General features: G+C 46.3%; 1 protein-coding gene across 6 annotated transcripts in view; it reads left to right on the forward strand.

The window, feature by feature from the left end:
* The window catches only part of man2b2 (mannosidase, alpha, class 2B, member 2), a 115,532-nt gene that overhangs the window by 25,552 nt on the left and 77,188 nt on the right, over positions 1–12,792 (forward strand). For 5 of the 6 annotated variants that reach the window (XR_011353946.1, XR_011353945.1, XM_069925966.1 and 2 more), the window contains exon 2: positions 10,344–10,490. Coding sequence is in view for 4 of the 6 variants with exons in the window: in XM_069925966.1 (XP_069782067.1) it covers positions 10,344–10,490 (147 nt within the window). In the remaining 2 variants the exon portion in view is untranslated. Of the gene's footprint in view, positions 1–9,364; positions 9,623–10,343; positions 10,491–12,792 lie in introns of those variants that run through there. The other variant, XM_069925964.1, reaches the window with a different exon arrangement.

Genomic DNA, 12,792 nt, shown 5'->3' on the forward strand with positions numbered 1-12,792 from the left:
AGAGAATTGAGGTTGTGCAGTTGTTTGTTGCATTCAATAATGAGATTACCATGTTAATCAAGATATTTTGGGTAAGGCTGGGAAGGTTGATATTGAAGTAGATTGGCCATTAACCATGAAAGGCAGATGTGGTTCAGGAGGGGATTCTCCTGTTCCTTGTGTTATCATGGCAAAATACAGTCCTAACTGGATGATGTGCAGTTGCATTTCCAAGCTTGAATTGCATGAGGATTATCAACACTCAAAATGTTTTCCTTTTTGCTTTCCTTATTGACCCAGTCAAATCCATTATTTTACCTTTATATCAAGTGCTATTGCAGCCAATGGAGAAAAATAGATGCATTGAAATGTTATCTCAAAGGCAGGCAAGAATAATAAAAGTAAACAATTATATCTCAATAGTGTTGGTAGACAATCAACTGCAAACACTACTTATTTGTAAGATGATTAAAGAGTGCTTGTCTGGATATAGATTGCAGCTGAGAAAGTGTGTTAAAGGTTAAGTATGGAGCGTTTTCCATCAGTAGGTTCAATAATCAGCTCTTAAAATCACATTGTTGTGCTTGAAATGGCAAATGCTGTCTTGCATGGCAAATGAAACAGCACTAGAATTTCAATTTCAAAACTTTGCTGGCTCTTTGATGAGCAGTCAAATGATATAGGTTACAATACTTTGTAGCGACTTTTCCACCATCAGCAGGCACACTGTAGCAATGAAGGATGGAAAGGAGGGTCCTCTGAGATTCTTGGAGGAATGTGGAAATAATTGTAGAAAGAAGGAATCTGCTTTGCGTAATGGGAGGCTAGCAGCCTGTCTGAGCTGTTTTGAAGGGATTGAGATACAGTGGCAAAATAACAGTCAGCAAGCTCTGTAATTGGTAGGACAATGGATTAGTGCCAGAGGATATTTCATGACTTGATCATGGAATAACAAGCATATGCAACACTGCATGCTATAAAATCTCTAGGAATTGCAACATCCCACCAACTGGCAGGAATCACAAGTCCCTTTTTCACTGGTACCCTGTCCAGGAATTAACTGGGAATTTACTGGGGCAGGGTCCAGTGGAAAAGGAACATTGTGTGTGTTTATACTAAGGACACTTCGCATCACCTCGCACCACCGCGATTTTTTTGTCCCTCGCATCACCGCGCATTTTAGGACTACCCGAACTGTTTCTACCGAGCGATGAATACGCGGTGATGCAGGGCGATGCGAGGTGACCAGGAAGTCCGATGAGCAATTGAAAACCGCGGGTGAAAAATCGCAACTTCCGGTGAGTCACCCGCGGTGTTTCCACTGCGAGGTCGTCCCTCGCATCACCCCGCATCGACCATCTCAAAAGTAGGATGCCGGAGCACCTTGAATCGCCGCACATCGGCCACAACCGGATGTGTTTACAGTGTGGCCAGATTCGAGGTGTCACCACGCATCACCGCGCTTCGCCTCGCATTACCTCGCATCACCGCGCTTTTCCCGGCTCAGTAGAAACACCCCCTTTGTCTGAATGCCGGTGTTAAATGACATCATTTCATGCCGGGGATTAACTGTCTTTATCTCTGCTCGTATCCCTGGTGTTTGCTGACGCCGACGTGCTGATAAAACCAGTGGAAAAGGGAGAGCAGAAAGTTGCTCATTTCCAATTGAAGAAGAGTTGTGTTCAGTGAAAAAATAATTGGTGTACCAATTAAGAGTGGCCCAGTGGAAACGGCACAAAGGACTTCTTATCCCTGGACACTGCACAGCCAATTAACTGGAATGCCACTGGAAAAGGGCGACAGTGAAGAGCAATTTTGTATTTTAAGAAGTTGTTTGTAAGGGCTGAGGTGTGTGCTACATGATGTCCAATTATTTCTTGTTCACATTACTGGCATCTCCTTCCTACTTTTATAAAGTAACCATCTCTCATTCAAATGTGACTGACTATGATGTACATTGACTGATAAGTGTATTTTTTAACTCTTCAATTACCATTACAACAAAAACCAGTGTAGGAAAATAGAGATATAGCACCCTCACAAGGGGAAGAGGAGGATGTGGTAGCTGAGGCAGAGGTAGTGCACCCATATGACTAGTTCTGTCGACCCAAACAACTTCTAAGTTCAAGGGGTGTCCTGTGCTGCAGCCATGGACACCATTGCCATTGCATCTCACTCTGAGCACTGGTCAGGTGAAGGGCACTTTGAGGAATGATCAGCAAGATCCAGAAATTGGAGACTTGTTAGGTTGGACATGAAGGATGAGAGGGCTACAGCCAGGCCAGACAATTTGAATGAATTGTTTATTGTTATGTGTACAAGACCCTGTGAAGAGTTTTAGAAATGCAAAAACTACAGTCAGACAACATCCATGTAAAGGGACCCAAACCCGAAACATTGACTGACCAGTGCCACCCATTGATGTGACATGACCTGGTGAATTTCTGCAGCAGTTTATTGTTTGCTTTGTTTTGTGTGCTATTCAGGCAACTCAACCCATATTTAAGTAGAGAAGGTTTTTAATTTTTTTTCAACGTGCAGTATGTGATAGGTCCTTCCAGCCCATGCGCCCGAGCTTCCCAATTACACCTAAATGGCCCATAACCTCTGTACATTTTGAAGGATGGGAGGAAACTGGAGCACCTGGAGGAAACCTACGCAGACATGGGGAGCAGGTACAAACTCCTTGCACACAGTGCCAGATTCAAATCCAGGTCGTTCATGCTGTAATAACGTCGTTGCGCTAACCACTGCACCAACCATGCCACCAGATATTGTAGTAAAAAACAAAAGTGCAGGATATTGTGTCTCCAGGACAAAATGTAGAATACAGTGTAAGGACAATGGGAGGTCCATCCAAGGGTCTGATAACAGAAGGAAGGAAGCAGGTTTTTAAATTTGGAGGTGTGTCTTTTCAAGCTTGTGTATCTTCTGCCAAATGGAAGTGAGAAAAGGGTGTGATCTGGGTGGGATTGATCCTTTAATATATTAGCAGCATTCCTCAGGCAATGGGAGGTATAGATCGAGGGGAAGTTGGTTTGCATGGTGCCCTGAGCTACTAATACAAGACCGAGAAATTGGAGCTGGAGTAGGCTCTCCGGCCCGTCATCTGGCTACACCATTCAATGTAATCATGGCAATGTTTACATCTCGCTGCAATTTCTTGGGCCAAGCCATTCCCGAACCATGTTGTGGTGCACCTGGACAAACGGGAAAGGGAGGTACTCTGAGGTCTGGCTGGAGAGCATGACAGCCCAGCGCCTCTGACCGAGAGGTGCCAAGTGAGCACCTCGAAAGCAGAGCCAACGGATGCAGGTTGGAGACTGTGCACGACTGAATGCTGACTTACCTGGCTGATAAATTGCTATAGGTGATGAGGACATCGCAGGAGCTCCAGGATAATCTACCCTTGGAAAGAGAGGGATTGACCAAAGATTGACAGCCTGGATTTGTTGGTGGAAGATGCTGTCTGAAAAATTCAATTGAATTTTGTGAAGTTGTAACAGAATATATTCAGACCGTGCATTTGATATTGTCTACACAGACTTGAGTAAGTGCTTTGTCGAGATTCCACGTGGAAGAAGACCCAAGGTAAATTAGCAAAATTAATCCAAAAGAGGTTTGGTCATTGGAAACCTGGTGATGGTGGAGAATTGTTTTTGTGAATGATAACCTGTGGTTCACCTTGGGGATTGAGGGCGAGATACTTCCTGTTTATCATATAGATTCACGATTTGGATAGGAGTGTAGGAAGTCAGATTAGTCATTTTTTTTATAATGACACAGAAATTGGTGTACTTTGATAATGAGGATAGTCTTAGGCTACAGAATGATATTGGTCAGGTGTTAAGTTTAGCAGAGGTGAAATTTATTTCTGAATGGTGCAAAGTGAAGCATTAACTTGCATTTTTTTTCTTTTGCTTTCACAGATGGTTAGCTTTTTTTTGCATGTGTTTAATTTGACACAGTGTATTGAAATGAAAAGTTTTCCATTGTACAGTACTGACCTCCTTTGCTCTCAGCACAAAATTAACAAAAATATTTGAAGTGTTTGTCCCATCTGTAAAAGTTTTAAAGACTGGATGTGGACAGAACCTTTCCAATGATACGATCAGATATCCTTCTTGAAAATGTAATAATTATCAATTTCCCCAATTCCTATTTCAGTATATTAAATTCAGTTCAATTGTAAGAAAATTACATTTCTATATTAACCAAGTTTAGCTGAAGGATTAGTTTTGCAGTAAAAAAACACAATGCTGGAGAAACTCCGTAGAAGTGAAGATAAAAATACATAACTCAATGTTTCGGGCTTTAGCCTTTCATCAAGGTGCGAACAAATGTCGGGAGGCATCCAAACAAAATGGTTGGGGTGTGGCGGCACACAGCTTAATGCCAAACCAGCCCTGCTTGTATCGCCATGTGGCGGGACAGCCATTAGGAGATGGCATTGTTAGGGATTTCTTCTTGACCATCCCTGGGCAGCGATTATGACATCACAATGCACCAGGTGACTGAGCTCATACTGCCCTTAAAGGGGCGCACAGAATTTGAATAAAAACAGTTGTTAACGACCATGGGTGTGGTGGCAGTGATTTACTTCAACTCCTCAAGGGTGCCACATTAGTGACCCCGACGGGCCCAGACAACTTTCTGGATGCAACCAACTATGGACACGGCAGAGGTTAACGCGGTAGCCCTCAATCTTCCCCCTTTCTGGCCACATCACCCATGGACGTGGTTCGGCCAAGCGGAGGCACAATTCCACCTCCGCAACATCATGGCTGATACCACCAAGTTTTACCATGTCGTGGGCGCCCTCAATCAGGACACGGCTGCGAGGGTGGACGATATCATCCATCAGCCACCAGCGACCGAAAAGTACACAGCCCTCAAGAATCTGCTCCTGGGGAGGTTTAGCCTCTCACCCCAGCAGCATGCGTCCAGACTCTTACTTCAAGATGGGTTGGGGGACCGCAGCCCATTAGCCCTCATGGACAAGATGTTGGCCCTGGCAGAGGATCACAAGCCATGCTTCCTCTTCAGACAGATCTTTCTTGAACAGATGCCAGAGCACATTCGGCTCCATCTGTCTGAAGAGGACTTCTCCGACCCCCACAAGGCAACAACGCGGGCGGATGCCCTCTGGCAAGCCAAACAGGAGAACGAGGTAGCACTCAGCCAGGTCTTCAAGCCGGTGCCCTATCGTCAGAAAGATTCCCCCAAGGGCAAGCCCGAAGAAGCCCAGTCATCATGGTGCTTCTACTATCAGCGCTGGGGGGCTAAAGCCTGGAAGTTCTGCCAGCCCTGCGATTACCAGGGAAACAGCCAGGCCAACCGTTGTGATGGCTGCAACAGGTGGCCACGTGAACAGCCTCCTCTACATCCAAGACAGATCCACAGGCCGCCGGTTCCTAGTCGACACAGGGGCTGAGCTGAGCGTTCATTCCCCCCTCCACCCCAACAGCACTGGAACCATGGACTTGAACCCCTGGTCCAAGCCTATGGGCTGCCAATGGCTCTACAATCAAAACCTTTGGCACTCGTAGTGCACAGATACAAATCGGGAAAGAGAAGTTCACTTGGAGATTCATCCTGGCCTCGGTGAGCACGGTGTTATTGGGGGGCTCACGGCCTGCTGGTGGATGTGAGGGGCAGGAGGCTGCTTAACGCCCTCACCTTCCACTTGGTGCGCCTGGACATGGCAGACACTGCAAGGTCGGAGATTGCCACAGTCGCTGCCGCCGAAGACAAATTCACCGGGATCCTCAGTGAGTTCCCTGACATCCTGGAGCCTCGTTTTGACATCGCCTCCCCCCGACGTGGAGTATTCCATTATGTCTTCACACAAGGCCCCCTGATCCACACCAGGCTGCCACTGGAGAAGCTGAAGCAAGCCAAGGAGAAATTCTCCAGACTCCAGGAGTTGTGCATCGTTCGGTGATTGAACAGTTCTTGGTCAACGCCACTACACGTGGTCCCGAAGTGATCAGGAGGTTGGACACTACAGACGGCTGAACGACGCCATGACTCCAGACAGGTACCCAGTCCCCCATGTCCAAGACTTTGCGGCCAACCTCCACAGCGCGCAGTTCTTTTCAAAGGTCGATCTGGTGCGCGGATACCACCAGGTCCCGGTCCACCCCGATGACGATGGAAAGACCGCCATTATAAGTTGGGCCTGAAGAACACCACCCAGACATTCCAGCGCCTCATGGATGCAGTGGGTAGGGATTTGGACTTTGTCTTTATCTACCTAGACGAATTCCTGGTAGCTAGTTGCACTCGCAAAGAGCACAAGGCCCATCTCCATACCCTGTTCGCCCATCTGTCAGAATTCAGCCTCATGGTCCACAAGGCCAAATGCCATTTCAGGAAATAAACTTTGCAGTGTCTGGGGGAGCTCCAGCACCGGAGAAGGTGGCAACCATCCAAAGTTTCCCCAAGCCCTCCTCCCTCAAAGGGTGAACTTTTACCATCGATTCATCCCCCAATGTCAGATGGGGACCATAGAGAGCACCGCTGCAGCAGCCTTAAGATTCTCCAGCGGTCAGGCGGAATTTTTACTTTGGACGTGGGGGGCAGGGAGGAATTGTTTACCATGGACCGCTTGAAAGCTGCCCACCTAGACTTATCTCAACCGGTCCAGGCGGCCATGCCCAAACGGTGGGGCTGGCCACCTAAGCGACAGAACGTGTAGCCGGTTCTGGGGGGGGTGTGGTGGGGTTGTGTGGCGGCGCACAGACTAATGGCGAACTGGCCCCGCTTGTATCGCCCTGTGGTGGGGCAGCCATTAGGAGATAGCATTGTCAGGGGTTTCTTCTTGACTCTGGCATCCCTTCCAGTACACGCCCTGGGCAGCGATTATGATGTCACAATGCAATACACCAGGTGACAGAGCTCATGCTGCCCTTGAAGGGGCGCGCTGAATTTGAATAAAGACAGTCATTAACAATCATCGGTGTGGTGGCAGTGATTTACTTCAGCTCCTCAGAGCGCCACAAGGGAAAGGGGAAAGGGGAGGAGCACAGTCCCACAGGCAGGAGGTAATAGGTAAATAAGGAGGGAGGGCACACCAGCAAGCAGGGGGGAAGGAGGGATGCCTCTGTGAATGGAGAGGGGAGAGAGTGGAGAGCTGGAGAAAAGAAAACAAAGGAAAAGGGAAGGGAGAGAGAACAGAGAGTATACTAGCAGAAACTGGCTAAGTCTACATTAATGCCATCTGGTTTGAGGGTGCCCTGACAGAAAATCAAGTATTGTTTCTCCATTTTGTGGGTGGTCTTGGTTGGATAGTACATGAAACATGGACAGGCATGTGAGCATTAGAATGGGGGATGGAATTGAAGTGGTACTGGGAGATCCCTGTAACTGATGTGGACAGAACGATGGTGCTCAGTGATGCGATCACCCAATCTCTCTGATGTTGACAAGGACACAAAGGGAGCACCAGATGCAGAAGAGAACTCCCGTGGATACATGCAGAGTGTTGCCTCACTTGAAAGGACTATTTGGAATCCCAAATGGTGGTGAGGGAGGAGGTGCAGGTGCAAGTGTGGCACTTCCTATGACTACAGGGGAAGGAAACTGGTCAGGCAATTGGTAGGGAGGGATGACTGAAAGAGGGAGTCATGGAGGGAGTGGTCCCTATGGGAGGCAGAGAGAAGAGGGAAGATGTATCTAGTAGTGGGATCCTGTTGTTGGTGGCGGAAATTACAATGGATAATGTGTGGATGCAGAGGCTAATGTGGTGCTTGGCAAAGACAAAGAGAATCCTGTGTTTGTTACATCTGTGGGTGAGGGAGTCAGGCAGGTGAGCGGGAAATGGAGGAGATGCAGGTAAGGGCTGAGTTGATGGTGGTGGAGGGGAACCAGACATTTCAGATGATCTAGACTGGAAGATCACATCTTGAGAACAGATGTGGCAGAGATGGAGAAATTGCAAGAAGGGAATGGAATAGAATCCTTGCAGGGGACTGGGTGTGAAGAAGTGTAGTCGAGTTAGTTGTGGGAGTTGGTAGGGATGTTTAAAAATGTCTGGAAAGCTTGTCTCCTGAGATGGTGACAGAGAGATCAAGAAAGGGGAGAGTGTGGCTGGAAATGAACCAGGTAAATTTGAGATTGGGTTAGAAGTTGGCAGTGAAGTCAATGAAGTTGGCAAACTCCTCAAGGGTGCATGATGCAACCCCGATGTAGTTGTCAATATAGAGGAGTAAGAGCTGAGGGATCTTGCCTGTGTAGGCTTACAGCATGAATTGCTCCACAAAGCTCATAAACCAGAAAGCATAGTTGGGACCAATGCAGGTACCCATGACTATTCTTTTAATTTGAAGCAAGTGGGATGATTCAAAGGAGAAGTTACGAAGAGTGAGAACAAGTTCTACTAGGTGGAGGAGGACAGTTGTGGAGGGTGATTGGTTGGGTCTCTTTTCAAGAAAGAGATGGGTTTTGAGACTTTCTGGATGGGGGGTGGAGATGTGAGGGGATTAGACATTCATAGTGAAAATGATGCAGTCATTGATGAGATAGAGGGCATGTGAGGTATCACAGATGTAGATAGGAAGGGATTGGACAGGGGAGTAAAGATGGAGTCAAAAATAAGATGATAGTAGTTCGGTGGAGCAAGAGCAAGCAAAAAATATGGGTCTACCTGATTCATGGGTAAGAGGTGAACCGGGCAATGTTGGGTCAGGAAACAATGAGATTGAAGGCCATCGGAGTGAGATAACCAGAGGTGATAAGATTAGAGATGGTAGCTTGATGTGCTGTGGTGGGGTCCTGTGGAAGGGGTAAGTAAGAGCAGGTGTCTAAGAGCTGTCGACTGACCTTGGGAAGGTGGAAGTCAGCACACCAGACCACAACAGCACCACCCTAGTCTGCGGGTTTGATAATGAGATTGGAATTGTTGCAGAGAGTGTGGAGGGCAGAGCATTTGGAGGAGATGAGATTAGAATAAGAAAGGGGAATGATGAAGTTGAGACTGTTGTCTCGGTGGCAATTGGAAATAAAAAGATGAGGTGTCCAAGAGGAGGGAGAAGGGATCTTGGGTATGGGGTGGAGAGTCATGGTCATGGAAGTACTCCTGGAGATGGAGATGATGCAAGAAGAGTTTGGCATTGAGGTGTGCATAGAACTCATTCAGGTGTGAGTGGAGGGAACGAAGACAAGGCCTCTATTGAGGACTGAGTCCTCTGTCTCAGAAAGGGAGAAGGTCAGAGTGGATGGGAAAGACTAAGCAGGGGTCAGAGTGGGAGTCAATGTGGTGGTAGGTGTTTGGAGGAGGTGGGAGTGTTAGGGCGGTTAGAGGGTGGAGATTGAAGGTGGAAGAAGTCAAAGGGGGGAGTTTTGGTGGAGGTGGTTAGAGGGTGGAAATGGAGGTTTGGGGATGTCCGAGGGGGGAGGATTGGAGAGATCAGAAAGGGAAGGTGGAGGGTTTTGCAGGTGGGTTCAGTTCTTGGGATTGATTTAGGGTGCTAGAAAGAGGGAGAACATTCCCTCTACCCCCCCCCCCCACCCCCCCTGCTGGAGGAGAAACCGAGGAGATGACCCAACTGGACAGTGACCACAGCAGCAGACCAGTGAGGGACTCAGCAGATAAACGACCAAAACAGGCTGCGGGCTGCTGGAGACTGGCTTATGGGAACAGGTATTGGAACCAAGATTCAAGAGGGTGCTGAGAGCCAGAAGGGTCTCCAAAGGGCCTCTGGTACTGAAGGCTTCCTGATTGTGTTGGAGGTTTGGATTTTGAGCTTGGGTTGCTGAGGCTGCGGGAGCGCTGGAGGCAAATCCACAGACTCGAGACTCTGAAGGGATTCTCTTTTGCTTCTCTTTCTTTCTTGCAGTGAGAGGCGCTAGGTGACCCTGATGGCAACTCTTTATCTGCCTTAGGCTGCATTAGGCAATTTTGTGTAATATTACATAGTCTATACTATTACATGACAATAAAAGCATCTTGAATAAAGGAATCTTGGGTGTTTCCTTGGAATATATGCACAGTTCTGCCTTTGCATCTTAACTAGTTTTGGCATGTTGTAAATTAATCCCTTCAACTTCCTTGATGATATCTAATGAAGAGAACATTGTTGATTCAATAGCCTCTTTGCATGGTCATACAACATAAAATCATTTGTGGTTCAGTTTGTGGTAATAAAATTGGTAAGATGTATTTGGGAGATGATTTATGCTGCAGGTAAGCAACCTTAGTAAACTCAGCAGGTAACACACCATCTTCAGAAAGTAAATGGTTATCAACGCTTGGAGCATGACTCCTTCATCATATAGTTAAGATACCTTGACTTTTGTGTATTGGACTTATCTGTTTAACCTTAAAAAATGACCTTCTAACTAGTTTGTGATTTTCTTAACAGGAAAGCATGAATGCATATGCAGCCAATGTTTACACCACTGTTGTGGAAGAATTGATGAAAGGGAAACAGCGCAAGTTTATTGCTGTTGAGCAGGAGTTCTTTCGACTGTGGTGGGATAAAGTAGCCACTGATGTACAAAAATCACAGGTAATTCGATACATGAGTTGTGACTGTACTTAATATTTCCATTTTAAATCTAGAATGTTCTTTCTTTACCCTGTTAAGGAGTACCTGATTCTAAAGTGGCTGATAATGTCAATGTCAGCTCGACAGACTCTGCCACAGGTGGGTTGGGAGGTATTTGATAGCAAAAAAAGGAGGGTTAAGGATAGAATAGGACCGTTGGGAAAATGAGAGCGGTGAACTGTGCGAGGAACTGTATCAGATGGGAGAGATATTAAATGACTTTTTCTCATCTGTGTTCACAAAGGAAAGGGACATTGGACTATGTGAGGTAAGTGAGGCAAATGGCTTAGTTATGGAAAAGATAGGGATTAGTAAAGAGAGGGTTTTGGAGCTTCTAAGGTCAGTAAAGTGGATAAGTCTCCTGGTCCTGATTGGATTTTCCCCAGGACATTAAGGGAGGTCAGGGAGCAAATAGCGGAGGCACTGTCAGTGATTTTTCAACTATCACTGGAGGAGGGTGTTGTTCCGCGGTATTGGAGGATTGCCAAAGTAGTTCCGTTGTTTAAAAAAGGCATGAGGTGTCAGCCAAGTAATTATAGGCCTGTAAGCTTGACTTTGGTGGAAGGGAAAGTTATGGAGGGTATTCTTAGAGATGGTGTGTATAAATATCTGGATAGGCAGGGATTGATCAGGAGCACTCAGCATGGGTTTGTGAAGGGGAAGTCATGCTTGACGAACCTTGTTGAGTTTTTTGAAGAAGTGACAAGAAAGGTGGATGAAGTTGATGCAGTCTATCTGGATTTTAGCAAATTTTTGTTAAGGTTCCACATGAAAGGTTAGTAAGGAAGGTTCAGTCACTAGGGATTAATAGATAAATAGTAAGATGGGTTCAGAGGTGGCTGGAGGAGAGACAGCAGAGGGTCATGGTGGACAACTGTCTGTCAGGATGGAAGCCTGTGACGAGCGGCGTGCCTCAAGGATCGGTGCTAGGTCCCCTGTTGTTCATAATTTATATTAATAATTTGGATGATGGGGTGGTTAACTGGGTAAGTAAATATACAGATGATATGAAAATAAGGGAAGTGGTGGATAGTGAGGAAGGTTTTTAGGGAATACAGAGGGATTTGGTTTGTCTGGAAAATTGGGCTGAAAGATGGCAGATGGAATTTAATGTAGAGAAGCATGAGGTGCTTCATTTTGGGGGAAAAATAATCAAAATAGGACATATGTAGTAAAGGGGAGTTCATTGGGGAATGCACAAGAACAAAGATCTTGGAGTTATGGTTCAGCATTCCTTGAAGGTGGATTCCCGTGTTGACAGGGTGGTTAAGAATGGATTTGGTATGTTAGCTTTCATAAATCATAGCATAGAGTGTTGGAGCTGGGAAGTGATGCTGTGACTGTTTAAGGCGTTGGTGTGGCCAGGTTTGGAGTATTGTGTTCAGTTCTGGTCTCCATATAATAGGAAGGATATAGATAAGGTGGAGAGGGTGCAGAGAAGATTTACCAGGATGTTGCCTGGCTTAAAATACCTAGAGCACAGCAAAAGATTGAAGAGGTTAGGACTTTATTCATTGGAGCGTAGATGGTTGAGAGGGGATTTGATAGAGGTGTTTAAAATTATGAAGGGAATAGATAGACTAGATGCAAGTAGTCTCTTCCCCCTGAGAGTAGGGGAGGTTGAAACAAGAGGGCACAAGTTGAGGGTAAGGGGGCAAAATTTTAGGAGAAACATTAGAGGATGCTTCTTCACTCAGAGAGTGGTGTCTGAATGGAATAATCTTCCGGAGGAAATAGTTGAAGCAGAGTCAATTCTTTCATTTAAGAGGAGGGAGGATATATACATGGATAGGAGAAGATTGGAGGGTTATGGGCAGAGAATAGGCGGGGGGATCTAGCAGAGTTGTTTGAGTGAACCAGCGTGGAGTTGAAGGGCCGAGATGGCCTGTTTCCATGCCATAAACTGTTATATGGTTATATAAGTGAGTGGGTGGCATGGGAGGTGGGTGTTCCCCCTTCTATTTTAGCAGGGCATCCATGTGCTCCCAGTGAAGAGATTCAAGGACCTTCAAACAAACAGGTTGTTTGCTTGCAGGGCAAGAAATCCCACATCAGTGAGGGTATTTCAAGGAGACTTTGAGAAAATTGTGAAGCACTTTCTTTGCTAAAATCATGGCATTGTACATTCGGAAGAGATCAATTGTAACCTTCTGAAGGGGAATAAATATTGAAGAGGTAAAAACATGCAGGATAATGATAAAAATACGGGAGTGGGAATTATTATGTAGCTTTCTCAAAGAACTGGTACTTCCATTGGGCTGAA

Source organism: Narcine bancroftii, chromosome 3 (genome assembly GCF_036971445.1).
Source record: "Narcine bancroftii isolate sNarBan1 chromosome 3, sNarBan1.hap1, whole genome shotgun sequence".
NCBI lineage: Eukaryota > Metazoa > Chordata > Chondrichthyes > Torpediniformes > Narcinidae > Narcine > Narcine bancroftii.